We start from the raw sequence: 18,466 nt of genomic DNA, 5'->3' as shown, positions 1-18,466 counted from the left end.
GTGTGGCGTGGAGCTGCCCCCCGATCCATCTGTGTGTCCTCCCCAACCCCCACCACTATTACCACCACCGCTGCCCCCTCCACCACCCCCACTGGCTGTATACCATCTGCCTCAGCTCCTGCCTCTGGACTCAGCTGCTTGCTTGGCTTGCCACGCCCTATTTCCACCCTTTGGGCCAGAAGCAGCAGCCAGCTAAAAAAGACTTGTGCAAGTGCACATGAGTGCAAGTGCACATGAGCACATGTGCCCCCCCCAGACTGCCTACCCCCCAGCTTTGCCCTTTACTACCTGCCCCATTTGCCACTTGCTTTGCCTCCTCTTTTGCTCCAGCCCCCCTTACTAGCTTCAGTTTGTTTGCCTGCCCCGCCCATTTCCTTCTGCAGCCTTTGTTTGTTTGCCCCGCCCCAGCCTCTGAAGCTAGCCCCTTGGTTTCCCTGTTCTACCCCCAGACCGCTTAGCCCCTCGCTCCGTGTGCCCATGCCCCCTCCCATGCGCTTGTGCAATTCCCCTTTTTAGTTGCAACCCTCTTCACTGCACCCTCAATGTTGTTGAATCCCCCCCCCGTAGTGCACCAAGAGAAGCCGGAATTTCCACCTTGTGTCGGTGACTGACCCCTAACCCCTGATTGCCCCCCGTCCAGCCCACCCCTTTTGGCGCCCTCCTCCCCTGCCTGCAGCCTAGCGGGGAGGAGTGGTCGACCTGCTTCCCCTCTCCCCTCCTCCTTTTGGTGTCCCCCTTTCCTCCTTGCTCATGATGGCGGGGGATGAGACGGGTGAGACCTCTCCAGTAGCCCGAGCTCTCCCTCCCCCGCCTGCCCCTCTGTCACCCCCCCAAGCTTCTACGTCCGCTGCCAAACCATCTGCCATCGCCCCCGCTGGGGCACCAGCAGCGACGGGCACCGGGGTGACCTCCACTGCTGCCACGTCTATCACCCCCTCATATTTGGGGGGAGTCCTCCCAGCCGGCGGGAAGGGCCAGGGGAAGAAGAAGGGGAAGGGCCCCGCTAAAAAGACCAGGCCCTCCATGGCAGGGGCTGCCCCCGATGCCCCGGCCCCATCTCCAGCTGGGGCGCCCCTCCCCGCTGTTTCCTCCACCAGCTCTGCAGGTGTCCCTCCCCCGGCCCCCAGAGCATACGCCCAGGTGGCGGCAGTCCCCCCGCCTGCCGCTACATCATTTCTCCAGCCCACCGCCTCCGCTACCATCTATAGCGGCCGGGGCCCCTTTCCCACCATGACCAGGAAGCACGGCGTCCGTTGCCTCCTGGTGCCCGCCTCACCCCACGTGGAGACCTATGTGCGGGCGTTGGCGAGGGTGGTGGGGCCCACGGCCATTGTGGCGGCCTCCAAAATGTATGGCAAGGTCGTCTTCTTCTTAGCATCGGAGGCCGCCGCCCAGGAGGCGGTGGAGAAGGGCCTGGCGGTCGGGGGCGTGTTCGTCCCCTTAGAGCCGCTAGAGGACCTGGGCGTCCGCCTGGTCCTGACCTCCGTCCCTCCCTTTCTCCCCAATGCCGCCCTGTTACCCGCCCTTTCTACCTTGGGAAAGCCCATCTCTGTCATCAGCCCTCTCCCGTTGGGCTGCAAAGACCCCGCCCTCCGTCACGTCCTCTCCTTCCGCCGGCAAGTGCAGCTTCAACTGCCGCCGGCGGCGCGCGACGGAGAGGCACTCGGGGTCCTTCCTAGTCCCCTACCAGGGGACCCCTTACAGGGTGCATTATTCCACAGGGGAGGCCCGGTGCTACCTCTGCCGGGCGATGGGGCACGTCCGGAGGGACTGCCCCCTCGCCCGGGAAGGAGGGGCATCCAGGACACCCGAGCCCCGGCAGGACACCGGCCCCGTCATCGCCGACGCCCCTGGCTGCCCGGCACCCGAAACTGCCCCTCCTCCTTCCCAGTCCACCATTGCTCCCGCTCGGGCCCAAGGGGTACCTCCCCCACTATGCCCAAACGAGCGGGAGAACCCCTCCCCCGCTGTTTGCAATCTGGCGAGGCCTGTGGAGGAGGGTGCGGCAGGTACACCGCCCTGCATGGGAGAGGACCCGCCCCAAGGGGAATCTTGTGCTGCCCCACCGTTACCCCTCGAGTCCCTGAGCCATCGCCTCTGCCCCCTGACACAACCCCTGCTAGCCAGCCCCCGGATGATGCCATGGAGGGCTGGGCCCTAGTCCAGGGGAAGCGGGGCAAGCGGAAGGCTCGAGCTCCGCTCCTCCCATCTGACGCGGAGGCCCCCCGGAAGACCAGGAAGGGGGGCACCGATGCCGAGCCTTCTGCTCTACCCACGGGTGTGTTCCACCCACCAGAGCCGGCTGGGGAAGACGTGGCAGCACTGGAAGACGGTATCTCCCCTCCACGGGAGTCCCTCCCCTCCAAGACCCCCGAGGCACCATTTGAAACCCCAGTGTGCCCCGAAGCAACCATCGCGTCAGGTGCCGGCGGGGAGAATCCCGGGGTAGCGGAAAACAATTTCCCCTCTATATATGAGGAGATCGAGGCCCTGGGTCTGACCCCGGTCACCCAAAGGGAGGACGATCCTATGCCAGCGGGCCTCGATCTGGGCGACTTCTTTCCAGCCCCCTTTTCCCCATACTCCCTCCCCGTAACCGTTGCTTCTGCTCCCACCTCCGAGGAGCCCCTGGACTCCTCCATCAACCCGGCTGCAGAGGGCACCCTGCTGAGAGCCACCGAGCCAGTTGAGGCGACGGCCAGTGCCACGCGGCTGGAACCTGAGCCACCAGGGGCATCCCTTGCTAGTGAGGAGCATTCGACCTCCTTTCCGGGAGAGGACCCTACAGAAGAAAGTCCACCTCCTGATGCCGTGGCTGCCAAATCCACCAGAGAGCTTGCGCCCGGCATCAGTGAGAGCCCTCTCCCGACCCAGATTCTCACCTCTACCCCTGCCCCTGCCCTTCTCCCGCCCACCTCCCGAGATATTATTGCCACTCCTGGGACAGTCTCCTTCCCCTTTTCAACAGATGACTCCCAGGGAATGGCCTTTGTGTTTGCCCGTCCCGACCCACCAGGGGCTGCTATTCTCCCTCCGCCACCCCCTATCGCCCCAGCATTCAGGTTAACCCATCAAGAGCCCCGTCGGGGGTCCGCACCCTGTCTGCCCATCTCGCTGGGCCAGGGGGCTGTACCAAGGGCCCCATCGGGGAGCAACCAGACCATAACCCCAGCCCCCCATGCACTGCGAGAGGAGTTGCGGGAGTTCCTAGAAGATGTCCGTGGATCCCGCAACAAAGTCCAGCTTGCCCTCCAGCGATGGGGGGACTTTAATCAAATCCTCCGGGCCGCAAGGGCCCTCATGGGGGAGGGGAAAAGGACCGGGAGACAGGGCGCCGCGGCCTACCAGCGGGTCCGCCACTTCCGTGACTCCTTACTCACCTACGGGGTGGGTCACGGACTGCTGCGCGGCCCGCCGGGAGCCACGAGCATCCCTGCCGGCGAGGATCCCCCCCAGCCCTCCTCATGGCACCCTTTACCATTGCAACATTGAACACTCGTGGCTGTAAGATGGGTCTCCGCAGGTCCCAGGTGCTCTCCTTCCTTCGAGAGGGGAGGTACTCTGTGGTTTTCCTGCAGGAGACCCATACGGATCCGACCACCGAAGACAGCTGGCGGCTGGATTGGGGGGACAGGGTCTACTTTAGCCACCTCACAGTTCATACGGGTGGAGTGGCGACCCTGTTCTCCCCCGACCTACGGCCCGAGGTGCTGGGGGTCGCCGAGGCTGTGCCGGGTCGCCTGCTGCACCTCCGGGTCTAAATGGAGGGGCTCGTAGTCAACCTCGTCAACATCTATGCCCCAGCAGCGAGCCCAGAGCGGCTGCAATTCTATCAGCAGGCATCCGCCTTCCTCGGCACCTTGGATCCTCAGGAGTGCCTGGTCCTGGGAGGGGACTTTAACATCACCCTTGAGGAACAGGACCGCTCGGGAACCGAGCAGAGCCCGGCCGCCGTCGCCGTCAGGAGAGGACTGGCGCGACCACCACCCGGATGACACTTCCACGTTCACCTTTGTCCGGGTGGAGGCCCATCGGTCGCGCCACTCCCGGTTGGACCGCATTTATTTATCACGCTTTCATCTTACACGAGCCCACTCCTCCAGCATCCGGCCAGCCCCATTTTCTGACCATCACATAGCAACCGTGACAGCCTCCCTCTGCGCGGAGAGGCCGGGGCCGGCCTATTGGCATTTTAACAACAGCTTGCTGGAGGATGCGGGCTTCGTGGCGTCCTTCCGGGAGTTCTGGCTGGCCTGGCGAGGGCAGCGGCGTGCCTTTCCCTCGGCACGGCAGTGGTGGGACGTAGGGAAGGTGCGCGCCCGGCTCTTCTGCCATGACTACACCCGGGGCACCAGCCGACGGAGGGATGCAGCGATAGAGCAGTTGGAACGGGAGGTCTTAGAGCTGGAGAGGCGTCTGGCCACCAGCCCCGAGGATCCACCCCTCTGCGGAGCGTGCCGGGAGAAGCGGGAGGAGCTCCGGAGCCTCGAGGACCATCAGGCCCGGGGTGCCTTTGTTCGATCCCGCATCCGTCTCCTTCGGGAGATGGATTGCGGCTCCCGCTTCTTCTATGCCCTGGAAAAAAAGAGGGGGGGCTAAGAAACATATCATCTGCCTACTGGCAGAAGATGGCACCCCCCTCACGGATCCGGCGGAGATGTGCGAGAGGGCGAGAGCCTTCTACGCAAGCCTTTTCTCCCCGGAGCCGACCGATCCTAACGCTTGCAGAGTGCTGTGGGAGGAGCTCCCGACGGTCAGCGTGGGCGACCGAGACCGGCTAGAGCTTCCTCTCGCTCTGGCCGAGTTCTCGGAAGCCCTCCGTCGCATGCCCACCAATAAATCTCCAGGCATGGACGGGCTGACCGTGGAGTTCTACCGCGTGTTCTGGGACGTCCTTGGCCCAGACCTAGTCACCGTCTGGGCCGAGTCTTTGCTCCCTCTTTCATGCAGGCGAGCCGTGCTGGCCTTATTGCCGAAGAAGGGGGACCTCCGCGATTTACGAAATTGGCGTCCTGTTTCACTCCTCAGCACGGACTACAAAGTCAAGGCAAAAGCCATCTCGCTGCGGCTAGGCACCGTGCTGGCAGACGTGGTCCACCCAGACCAGACCTACACCATCCCGGGCCGCAGCATCTTCGACAACCTATATCTGGTCTGGGACCTATTGGAACTTGGGTGTAGGGATGGTCTGTCGTTCGCCCTCCTGTCCTTAGATCAGGAGAAGGCGTTCGACAGGGTGGATCACGGGTATCTTCTGAGCACTCTGCAAGCGTTTGGCTTCGGATCCAGGTTTGTGAGTTTTCTCCGGGTGCTGTACGCCTCCACAGAGTGTTTGGTCAGGCTCAACTGGACCCTGACCGAACCGGTCAGCTTCGGGCGAGGAGTACGGCAGGGGTGCCCCCTCTCAGGCCAGCTGTACGCTCTGGCGATCGAGCCCTTCCTCTGTCTCCTCCGAAGGAGGTTGACAGGGTTGGTGCTGCGGGAGCCGGAGCTGCGGCTGGTCCTGTTGGCATATGCTGATGACGTGCTCCTCATGGTCCAGGACCCGGGCGACTTGTCGCGGGTGGAGGCTTTCCAGACCATCTATTCGGCAGCCTCCTCCGCGCGGGTCAACTGGGTCAAGAGCTCTGGCTTGGTGGTAGGGGGCTGGCGGAAGGCGAGCTCCCTCCCACGCGCGCTTCAGGCATCCGGTGGAGCACGGGTCCGCTGCTCTATCTGGGCGTTTACCTTTCTGCCACGCATCCCTCTCCGCTGGAGAACTGGCAGAATTTAGAGGGCGGGGTGATAGAGCGGCTCCGGAAATGGACAGGACTACTCCGGTGCCTCTCCCTTCGAGGGAGAGCGCTAGTGCTTAATCAACTAGTCCTGTCCATGCTCTGGTACCGGCTCAACACCCTGGTCCCGGCCCCAGGTTTCCTGGCCAACCTCCGGACATCGATTCTGGAGTTCTTTTGGTCAGGACGGCACTGGGTCCCTGCAGGGGTTCTTCATCTACCTGTGGAGGAGGGAGGGCAGGGCCTAAAAATGTCTGCTCACTCAGGTCCATGTCTTCCGCCTCCAGACCCTGCAGAGGCTCCTTTATGGTGCAGGTAGTCCAGCGTGGAGCATACTAGCGCACGCCTTATTGCGCCGCTTCCGAGGGCTCCGATACGACTGGCAGCTCCTTTATCTCCATCCGAGAGACCTCTCTGGGAGGCCGGTCTTCTACCAGGACCTTCTCCGGACCTGAAAACTCTTTACAACGACCAGGTCCGTGGCGGCCACCGAGGGGGCAGATCTCCTCACGGAGCCCCTGCTACACAACCCCCAGCTCCGTGTGCAAGTGGCGGAGTCCCGCTCGGTGTGCCAGAGGTTGATCCTGGCAGAGGTCACAAGATTCGGAGACCTCCTGGACTATGACCAGGGAGATTGGCTGGATCCCCTGACGCTCGCTCCACGCATGGGGCTTTCCAGACCTTGTACTCCCCGGCGCATACTTCAGGAGGTGAAGGCCGCTTTGCCACCCGCTGCTTGGGTTCATCTCGACAGGGTCCTGCACGAGGGCACGCCCCGCCCACCTGTTACCCCATGCCCGCCGGACCTTTTAATTGGACCCCTGCCCCGTGGACCCAACCGACCCCTTCACTAGAAGCCGGCTGCATGAGATGCAGCTGGTCTGCTTTCAAACCGCGCCAAGAAAACATCTCTACACGCTCATGCTCCACACCCTTCACGCCCGTGCCCTCGTGTCCCGCCCCGATACAAAATGGCGGGACCTCCTGCCACCTTTGGAGGGTGAGGAGCCCCGGTGGGCCAACCTATATTCCATCTTAGTCCCAAGGACCGCCGGGGATGTCAGTTGGCGGCTGTGAGCACAGGCGTGTACTTGGCGCGGTTCACTTCAATCCCAGACACCTGCCCCTTTTGCGGCGTGAGGGATACCCTGGAACATGTATACCTGGAGTGTGCCAGGCTGCAGCCCCTATTCCGGCTCCTCACCAATATTTTATTACGTTTTTGGTTTCACTTCTCCCCTCACCTTCTCATTTATGCACTCCCTATCCATGGCCCCACAAAGTCACGGGATCTCCTGGTCAACCTCCTCCTGGCCCTAGATAAAATGGCCATCTACAAAACCAGAGTGAGGAGGTTGGCCGATGGAGTCTCCTGTGACTGTGGGGCCTATTTCCGATCCTCGGTCCATTCACGTATCCGGGCAGAGTTCCTCTAGGCGGCGTCCTCTGACTCCCTTGACGCCTTTGAGGAGCAGTGGGCGCTGTCCGGGATTCTCTGCTCGGTGTCCCTGTCCGGTTCCCTTCGTTTGACCCTTTGACCACACTCCTGTCCCTGTTATTTTATTAGTTGTCCCCTGGAATTTTTTGGGTATGTAGGTCCTGTGGATCCCCCTTTTAGGCTGGGGGGGCATCCTTTAGCAGTGGACGGGCTTCGCCCGCCCACTTCCCGGATCCCAATAAGACTACTCTTCCATAGCCATCTGGCCTTGCCCCATCACAATACATTATATCTTCCTGGTTAGCAAAATGTACCACATGTAGTTGCAGATCAGTGTGATTTTTAACAGGTAACAACCAATGATGATCAACCTTGCTTTAGGAAAATAACTAAAAAGTACAAATGTAAAACAAGATTTAAATCAATGTTTTCTGCTTGCCGATTTAAATCAAGTCAGCCTGGTACTTAATGTTAAATCGATTTTTAGTATATCCTTTACTGGAACACCTTGAAAAAATCAGTTTAAATTTAAAATAAAAAAAACCAACAACTTCAGTTAGCATAAACTGTTTAAAGTATGTTAATGATTTAAGCAGTTGTTTAATATTAACTCAGTGTTCCAAATAGTGTCTTCCTTTAGGTCTTTTGAGATTTATCTAGTTTTGATTGATTAACTTTATTTTGGGTGTTTGTTGGTAGTTACTCAAAGAACCTCCCCTTCTGCAGAGCATTTTAAAAAGTAATTGTTAGTTGAACTGATGACACTATTGAAAGGGTTATAAAACAGACTAAACTGGCTCTAACTATAACTTTGACCTTTTTGACCAAATTGTGAGAGTTGTGCCAAAATTTGATGATAAACAGTTCTGGGAAGCTCTTTAGTATTGAATTCCAGGGCTGCATGAGTGATGCACTGAAGATCTACTTGTGATTGATGTAATACTTGCCTAATACATTTTTAGGCTTGAATAGATCATTTACCTAATAGTAAAATTGCATAGACTCAGACTTAAGCAGAAACTTGTCAATGACTTCTAAAAATGCTCAATTAGGAGTTAGCAACTTAAGACTTTTCTTCCCACCTCAATGCAAGTAGTCAGCCTGCCTCTAGTTGCATCTTCATCTGTAATAATAAGAAAAAGCTCAACTCACAGAAGGGATTTCGTATGATTGTCATTCAGCTTTTCAGCCAATGGTTGTAAGATCAATCTGCATTCACAAAGCTTTTTTGGCTTTGGAAAAGTTTGAGATCAGAGGTCTGTTTAATCCTGACTGATTTCGGTAGACTGAAGGCATCTGTTTTCTTCAGCCACTCAACACTCACAATTCTCTTATTCCTAGAGGTTATTTCTGGTGCCTTGCAAGAACGTATTGAGTATTTAGACTCAAATTTAGGACTAGCCTGAACAAACAATGGCTTGTCTGAGCTACTGCAAAGGTGATGAGATCTGTCCAAGAGGCTGTGATTAGTGATTTGGTGCTAAAGTTCCTCACAAATCCCCTGTCAGGTATGTAGGTAGGTTTTTTTCAGATGGAGAAGTTGAAACCGATTCAGAAACATACCCAGATGCTGAGTCAGGGGCTGAGCTGGGCTTGTAATTTAAGATTCATTTTCATCCAGTCCATCAAACCATGCTGCTTCTCTGATTTCCTGGATCTTCTCCACATAAGTGTGGGCAAAATAAGCAAAATTCCTGTTTTACTAACAAAAAGCCTTGTGGTCATTATTCCAAGGAGGAGTACGTCTTCATACTGTTACTTCCGATTAAAAGTACAGAGCAGGCAATGTTTAAGGTGGTACATCCATCACTGAATTTTGCCATAGTACAACATGTTACAGCACATCTCGGCATTGCTAGACTCTCTTCCAAAGTGGTGCAAGGGACCTGACTCCACACACAGTACAGGGGGAGGTCTTTTCACCATCACATAAGTTTGGACTGCCTTTAAATCTGGTCAGTTTTCGAAGCTTCTGTGACGGATGTAGAGTTGCTTTGTAATCACTTAGGAATAGGGCTCTGCTTGTCTGACAGTGGTAAGGGGTTTATGGTAGGACTACAAGGAGTCGGCATGAACAAGGTAAATATCTTCAGAATGCCACCCATTTATTTATGCACTTGAAGGACAATATTATACTCATTTGCTTTGATATCTGACTTCTAACCTCCTGTTGAGCTCACTGGGCCAATATGTTAAGGGGGAGAATCACAGTTTGTAATCATAGGAGTATCAAAAGCCCAAGAAGCAAGATAAAGGACTGCTGGTGGGGACATGAGACATTCTTGAGGGAGAAGGAGAATGGTGGTTGCGGTTGCTCTAGGGGCCAGGGATCTGAAGAAAATGGATGCCCTAGGGTCTTCAAGGGATGGCAAGCCACTGGGAAGATAGGTATGTGAGGGCTTTCATTGTTTTTAAATACTTTTTCTCTTATGCTTTGCTGTGTTCCTACTGTTAAGATTAAATAATAACTTGCTTTATGAAAGTTTTCAGGTCACTGTATTAACCGTTGGCCACACCTCCCAAAGGGAAGACTTGCAGGTATTGAATCCATTTGGGCCTGGTGAGTTATCAGGATTGGAACACAGAGCTCTGTAGTCTGGGGACCCAGTCTATAAATTGGAGACTCATGGGATTCCATGCTGAGTTAAGTCAGCTCATAGGGCCTAACACTTGAGGACAGGTACTCAGAAATCAGAGAGGGCTCAAAAATGCTCTTTAATTGTGATAGCCCCCATACATGCCTCTCTCTTCTGCATCATAACCAGTGGGTTACAGTTATGATAGCTGAGGCTACTGTTTATGCAGTGTTTTTCTCCGTGGTGTCTGACTTTTGATTCTGTAAGATTCTTTTATCTCAAGCAGTACAAGAATATACCAGGAAGCAAGGCTTCTCAAAGTGGAAATTCCATTGTGAAAATAAAGAGCCAGTTCATTTTTTTCATGGGTACTTCTAGCTATGCATACATCTGATTTTAAAACTAATTTGCCGTTTACCATTTAAGTCCGCATCTACCTACAACACAGTTTTATCTAACTTACTCAATTTCCTCCATATACTTAGAATTAAAGATAAGAGGTTATGGTTGCTAAACATTGGCATTTTAATTACTTCTCCTATAAAGTGTCTGTATTTAACTTGGTCTTCTGTAGACATAGTACAAACTGAATCAAGTTAATATCTTTTACATTTGCTGGTATGAGTGTGAACAGTTCGCATTTCACACTCAAGACAAATGCACACAAAATCATAAAGCTGCTGTGTTTTAGAAAAGCCATAAAAGGTCACTACCTCATTCTGCTACATCTAGGGTTTAGTGTTTATCTGCATTGAAAAATTCCTGGCAATGGTAGGGTGATTTATTATTGGATGATAAATCCAGGATTAAGTGACAACCAGTGAAGTTTGAGATTATAATAGGATATATTTTCTTATATAAAAAGAATCCTGTATGCAGGTATTATAAATTGTATTTACCCACTTGCATAGCTTATGTTTATAGTTTAGCTTCATATGAAAGTAAAAGAGCTTAGCCTGAAGCCCAATTGTTAAAAAGAAAATTTGGATTATTTATTTTTGTGTTATTTGTAAAGTTGTTGAAGGTTTTCATTAAAAGTAAATTGAAGAGAAGCACATTAATTGTGCTCTTGTTTGTTCCTTTTTTAATATGTAAACATTAGTGCATAATTTATTTTTTCTTTTAAATCCATGTAAGAATGATCAGGTTTGATTTCTTTTTTGCTGGAAGATTGGAGTTGGATAGTCAAATTACAATAAGATGAAACACAAACTACAGTCTGTCATTTAATGATTTGGAGATTATAGCACCAGAAGGGATGATTGTGGTCACCTACTCTTGATCTCCTACGTAATAGAGGCCATAGGCCTTCCCTGAATTAATTCCTGTTTGAACTAGACTATGTCTTATAGCAAAACATCCAATCTTGATTTAAAAATTTCCAGTGATGGAGAATCCACCATTACCCTTAATAGATAGTAACCAACCACTGGAATAATCAGTTACAAATTTGCACCTTATTTCAAGTCTGAATTTGTCTAGCTGTAACTTCCAGCTAGTAAATGCAGATGTTCAGATTTGATGATCACTGTGATTCCCTTCGGCCTTGGAATTGATGAATCTAGATCTTGTTATACCTCTGTATGCTACACTGAAGACTCCTTGTTTCTATTCCCCATGTAGGTATTTATAGACTGATCAAGTCACCCCTTAATGGTCTCTCTTGATAAAATTTATTTAGTGAACTCTTTGAGTCTCACTATAAAGCAGTTTTTCCAATCCTTGAATCTTTTCTCTGAACCCTCTTCTGTAGATTTGGGAAGACAACAGTGCATTTGGAAGGTTATCCTCACATATGTGAAAGCTAGAAAGTTGTACCCTGGCCCACAGATCTTAATTAAACATGGCATTCCACTCTCTCCACAGCGTGAATGACACCTGCTATTATGAACTCAGGGAATAAGTTGCAGATGTATAACCTCAATAATAGCAGCAGATATAATTTCCACATGATCATCCATCTGTTATTCCCAGCCTACCAATCTCTCTTTTGTCTTATCCAGATAGAGACTCAGGCAGCTCATAAATAAACATCATTTATGCCCTGATGTCCACCAGGACTGGGGTCCTAGTTTAGGAAAACACTTAAGCATGTGCTTACATATAAACACATGCTTAAATGTATGTTAAATGAAAAATGCTACATATTGCAAAGATGGTGAAAAATAAATGTCTTAAATAACAAAACAGGAAACTGCCATTGTGACAACTAGATTTTGATTTATTAAAAAAAGTTCCATTGACGTGCAGTATAAGTTTCTACTCTGTAAAACCCTTTACAAAACCCGAAAAATCTATGTTGTTTTTCATATTATTACACTTTGTGCCTTTGAGAGGATAGAAACGAGCACAAAGTATTAAAACATAAGAACCTTTCATTGTGTGTATGGTTTTTTGTTTTGTTTTTGTTTTAGCTACAGTTTAGCACTTTCATGGCTTACTAAGACCTTCAAAGAAAAACTGATTTTTATTTTTTGTTTTGTTTCCATAGTTGCATTAAAATCTTCCAACTGTACCAGACCTGAGATAAATGGCATTCAGGACAGCTGCAGAACTACTAAGCCTGGAGAAAGCATACATCAACTAGAAGGAGAACTTTTATTACAGGTATGTTTTACAGTGGATATAATAATTGCTGAAGAAAGGCCTTTTGTTACCTTTAATAAGACAGCAGTTAACTGATGGGGTTTAGGACGAAACTTCTTATAGTCAAATTACTATTATGGGGTTTCTTGAACCTTCCTCTGAGTTATCTGATACTAGCTAATTTAAGAGACAGGCTACTGGACTGGATGAACCACTAGTCTGTTCCAGCATAGCAATGGCTATTTTCCTACTATCACCCAATAGTCTTCCAGTTCTTTCTTACCCCTTCATCTCTAACAGATTATTTAAAACAAGAAAAAGCCTAACAAATATACAAAACCATGCCTTTATTGACAGAGGGTTAAAATGCTAGCCATCTGTAACCCAGCTTGGAGGCTGTTAACTTGAGAATTTATTTAAACATTTCATTACTTTTTTAAAAGCACATTGTAGAGCACTTTTTATATTTTTGATATCTTTATACTCAAGATGTTTGAATTTAGTTTGGCTTCAAACTATTTTGCATGCCATGTTTTATGAACAACTATAGTATTCTAAGTGCCACTGTAATTAGTTTTGATTTGTATTTCTATTGTAAATTCAATTGTTGCTAAATTACTTGTCTTATAATAGAATGAACAGGGAGAAAATACAGTAGGTGTCTTTTTTAAAAACCATCTGGACTGCAGAAACTCAAGAATGGAAACTTTCTATATCAACTCTTAAGGTATTCAAAACCACAGAATACCACACTGATCCAAAACTCTGCTCAGATTTGTGTTGGGTAACGAATAAAGCTAAACTGGTCAGTGTTAAAAACAAAAAAGGAAAAAAAAAGTTCTAACTAATCAAGGAGGCTCATGTGGGCCTATTTAAAGATGCATGGTGGAGAATATGTGAATAATAGCATAAGATACCATTGCTAGTTATTGAATACAATATATAGCAGGGCTTTAATTGTACCTTTAAGTGGCACACATAGGGAATAATAATAGAATCATAGGACTGGAATGGACCTTGAGAGGTCATCTGGTATAGTCCCCTGTACTCATGGCAGGACTAAGTTTTATCTAGACCATTTCTGAAAGGTGTTAGTCTAATCTGCTCTTAAAAATCTCCAGTGGTGGAGATTCCATAACCTCCATAGGAGAGTGCTCTCCAAATTTTACAGGAATGAGGAACTATAAGTAATTTGGTGCAATCAGAATAAGTTCTAGAAGCAAAAAAGAGTTAATGGAGAATCCAGAAAAGATGCTGTGGGTGAGATTCCATGCTGTGCCTCTGTGGGGATGTCAGCAGTGCAATAAAACACCCCTGGCTGGCCCGGATCAGCTAACATAGGCTCATGGGGTCCCAGTGCTCAGGCTTCAGCTGACAGCTAAAAGCTGCCTCCCAAATTCTGGGCTGATCTAGGGGCTTAAGTGGCTGCCAGTGTAACTTATTACCCTGGTGGGTTTGTCTAAACTATGGTAGCCTGTCCCTGGCTGTCTATAGGCAGCTGTACTGCCCAGGGTCTATGCAACATTATGCACTGTGGCTCTGGCTCCACCTCCCCCATCCCCAGCAGACTCCACCAAGTTGAAATCTCACCCACAGAATCCCCCCTACACAATTTGCAAAGTAGCCCTCAGAAGACAGCCTTCAGCTCTCTTCTCAGTTCCAGTGCAAAGGAGTGAGAAAGTAAGGAACAAACATAAGAAATGAGGGGAGAAGGCAAATAATACATTACAGATGCTGTAATGCAAAATCTTTCCTTGTTTAATTCTAAAGGCAAGAAATTGGCCAGTTGGGAAGTGTTAGTTTTCCAAGTTTTTTACTGATATAGAAATCAGCAGGCCCTTATGGGGTATTACGGAATTAGGGTATTACGGAATTAGATAACAAAAGTTGTGAACTATTGACACTTACTGAAAATTCACATATGATTGATGTTACCAGAGGATTGCAGAAGAAGCCATCATGAAACTGGTAAATGAAAATGTCTGTTCCCAGTAGAATAATGGGACAAACATTGTCCTTATATATAGAAGATTATGGGACTACAAATAGAAAGCAGCATGGCTATATAAAGAACAGATCTGACCAGAAAAAGCATTTTCTTTTGTTAAGCAGAAATGCAAAATTATTTATTGAAGGGAATGCAATACATTTAATTAAAGAGAATAGTGCTGAGTAAAGGTTAGAAAAAGAACTGCTACAATTCTCTAGTAAAAAAGAACCAAAAGATCAAACATAGCTCTTATAGAAAGAACTGTCTGTTTCCGTGGGACGACTTCTCAAATTCTTTGAACAACTGGATTAGTACTGAAAGGAATGGGGAAAGGGCTGTGAGAATGTCTTTCTTTGGAGATGCATATGAAACTTTTAGCGCTACGGTTTCATCAGTTTTGGAACAACAACTATATTCAAAGAGTCTAGGAACAGTGTTTTGCTTTTTTTAACTATACGGTTTAGAACAATTTGTATCCATATTTATTTGGCTGTGGGGCTTGGATTGTTTGTCTGATGTAGATGATCCATCTTCAAAGCCAAATTACTGCAATACACAGGGCCGATTTCCCATTAGGAACTGTAGGCAGGCTGAGGGGTGCCTAAAAATTCAAATTTCGTTGCTCCCGAGTCCCGGCAGTGGGCAGGGCCAGCTAAGAGCAAGACAGCTCCACGCAGCTCTGCTGGAGCGCTCCTCTTTCAGCCCAGTGGAAACAGTCACTTCCCAGCGGGACGGATGAGTGCGGCCATGGGGCAGGGCATGGGAGAGTCTCTGGTGGGATTTGTTGGGGGGGGGCTCTGGAGAGTGTAGGGTGGGGGAGGTCTATGTGTGTTGGGGTATTGGGCAGTAGGGGGTATGCGGGGGACACTAGGCAGTGCGGGGGCGGTGGGGTGCCTAAAAGTTACAAGTAGTATCCACACAGCGTTTAGGAGCTCTGAGCTGCTGTGGACGATGGGAGTATCCCACAGCTCCCATCTGCCACTGGATGGCGGGGGCACCCCCCTGCAGCTCCTGGCTGCTTCCTGGAGCTCCAAGCCCCTGCAGACAGGGAGGGAGCTTGGAGCTGTGGCCCCACAGTTGCCCAGCCACCAGGAACGGTGTGAAGACCACAAAGTATCAATCCGGCCCTGGTGATACATGTCATTAGGTCGTACTCTTGCAATGACTGAAAAAGCTTGTTAGCATAAAAAGCAACATCTTGTCTCATTTGGTTCATCCTGTTACCACAGAGCACCAGTCTTCTGGACCCTGTCCTGACTTCCTATGTGGTTCCAAGTGTAGTTCAAAGTATTGGTTAAAACCTATAACAATTTGTGATCTTGGACCCAGCTGTCTAAAACTTGCACTCTCGAGTTGTATAATGAAATATACCATCTGCTGAGCTGCTCTAGGCAGTACTTCATGTGACTAAAATATTTATAGGTGGTGGTATAGACTGAAAGATCCTGTCTTCTCTGGTGGCTTGAAAAAGCCTAAATTTGGCAATACAAGTTCAACTCACATTGTAAAACCTAAAATTTTCGATTCCCTTTTAGTATCAGGGAGTAGGTGGAGGCAGGGGGAAGTGTTGTGAACGAGACTGGGTTTTTTATATACTACTTTGAATTTTGATATTTTTATTTTATTTATAAGAACATAAGATGTCCATACTGGGTCAGACCCTTGGTCCATATAGCCCAGTATTCTGTCTTCCAGCAGTGGCCAATGCAGGATGCGTCAGCAAGAATGAACCAAACAGGGCAATTATCTAGTGATTCATCCATCCCCACTATCATCCAGTCCCAGCTTCTGGCAGTGAAAGGTTTAGCATGGAATTGTGTCCCTGACCTTCTTGGTTTATAGCCATCAATGACTCTTCAATCTCCATGAATGTATCTATTCTTTTTGAACCCATACTTTGGCCTTCACAACATACACTGGCAGGGAGTTCCACCGGCTGACTGCATTGTTTGAAGAAGTACTTCCCTATATTTGTTTTAAACCTGTCACCAATTAATTTTGAGTGATTATGTTAAGGGGTAAAGAGTACTTCCTTACTCACTTTCTCAACACCATTCATCATTTTGTAGACGTGCATTATATCCATCCTTAGTTCTGTCTTTTCTAAGCTGGTCAGTATTTTTAATCTGTCTTCATATGGACGCTGTTCTTCTAATCATTTTTGTTGCTCTTTTCTGTACTTTTCCAATTCTAATGCATATTTTTTGAGATTGAGTGAACAAAACTGTATGCAGTATTCAAGATGTGGGCACACCATGGATTTATATAATGACTTTATATTTTCCTAATGGTTCCCAACATACTGTTAGATTTTTATTTATTTGTTTATTTTTGGTCTGCTGCTGCTGCTGCACATTGAGCAGATTTTTGCAAGAACTATGCAAAATTACTCCAAGATCTTTCTTGAATGGTAACGGCTAATTTAGACCCAATCATTTTGTATGTATAAATGGAGCTATATTTTCTAATGTGCATTACTTTGCACTTATCACCATTACATTTCATTTTTTGGCCTAGTCACCCTGTTTTCTGGGATCCCTTTGTACCTCTCTCCATTGTGGAAAACTGACCATTTATTCCTACCCGTTGTTGCTTATCTTTTAACTAGTTACTGATTCATGAGAAGACCTTCCCTCTTATCCCATGACTGCCTACTTTTTAAAGAGCCTTTGGTGAGGGACCTTGACAATGGCTTTCTGATAGTCCAAGTACACTATGTCCACTGATCACCCTTGTTTACATGTTTTTTGACGCTCAAAGAATTTTAATAGATTGGTGAGGCATGATTTCCCTTTAAAAAAGCCGTGTTGACTCTTCTGTCAACATATCGTGTTAATCTTTGTTTCCGACAATTCTGTTCTTTGCTATAGTTTCAACCAATTTGCCTGGTACAGAAGTTGAAAGGATTGCCTCTGGAGTCTTTTTAAAAAATTGGCGTTGCATTAAATATCCTCCAGTCATCTGGTACAGCGGCTGATTTCAGCGATAAATTACATACTACAGTTAGTAGTTCTGTATTTTTATATTTGTGTTCCTTCAGAACGCTTGGTTGACTGCCATCTCATCCTGTTGGTTTATTATTGCTTAATTTATCAATTTATTCCAAAATATCTTCTATTGACCTCTTAATCTGGGACATTTTCTCAAATTTGTCATCTAAAAGGAATGGTTCAAATGTGGGAATCTCCCTCACATCCTCTGAAGTGAAGACTGAGGCAAAAAATTCACTTAGGTTCTCTGCAACAGCATTGTCTTCTTTCAGTGTTCCTTTAGCACCTTGATTTCAAAGACTAAGAATCATAATGATGTAATAAAAAGTCAAAATCGAAGTCAGTTAATATTTATAAAACTATCCCAACATTCTAATTAAATATCTGTTCACAAAGTAGAAGGGTTTTAATAATGTCCTACAGATAAATTATGAACACACGCTCTCATGCTTTTGAACTTCTACACAATTCATTTCCTAATAACCTAGTCACTGTTTAGCTTGTAGTTGTCCTTGAAAGCCAATAATAATTCAGGTACTTGGATAAAAGAGAATAAATGTACTGCAATCACTATTCAGGTAGCAATAAATTGTCACTGATGTGTGATGATAAATTCCTAAAATAAATATTTTAATGTAAAAGTAAAATATTTAGTTTAACTATGACATTCATTTATTCATATCATCCATAACCCTCAGTCAAAACAAAATCAAATCCAACTACATTGTCTCCACCTGTCACAGGTGCACTCGCTGCTAGTGGCACCTCCTCCTGGGCACTTTGGGGATTAGCTCTGGCTAGGTGTTTTGCCCACCCCTGGTGGTTTCTCCCATAATCCTCTCTGCCTATGGATCACTCTCACTCCAGGAACCACAGCCTCCTCTTTGTGACTTGACCTTCCAGGCACATAGTTTCGCCTTCTAGGGTATGTAGTAATGTCTTTCCAGACAAATCAGACAGGCCACTGTCCTCTGCCTAGTCAGTGCCAAATCCCCAGTGACTGGTAGGGGAACCTGGCCCACTGTGTACTCTGGGTTCCAGCTCAGAGGATCTCCAGTGAGTAACCAATGCCAGCACTGTCCTACCTAGCTGCTTTCCCCCTGATCCTTTCC

General features: G+C 48.3%; 1 protein-coding gene across 1 annotated transcript in view; it reads left to right on the top strand.

The window, feature by feature from the left end:
* Positions 1-18,466, top strand: part of AHR (aryl hydrocarbon receptor) — a 121,223-nt gene that overhangs the window by 73,487 nt on the left and 29,270 nt on the right. Inside the window, exon 3 of the mRNA XM_038389849.2 lies at positions 12,280-12,395. Within this exon, the coding sequence (XP_038245777.1) occupies positions 12,280-12,395 (116 nt within the window). The remainder of the gene's footprint in view (positions 1-12,279; positions 12,396-18,466) is intronic.

The sequence above is a fragment of the Dermochelys coriacea genome, chromosome 2, assembly GCF_009764565.3.
Source record: "Dermochelys coriacea isolate rDerCor1 chromosome 2, rDerCor1.pri.v4, whole genome shotgun sequence".
Taxonomy (NCBI): Eukaryota; Metazoa; Chordata; order Testudines; family Dermochelyidae; genus Dermochelys; species Dermochelys coriacea.
The sequence above is the reverse complement of the archived record's forward strand: the minus strand, read 5'-3'. Positions and strand labels throughout refer to the sequence as shown.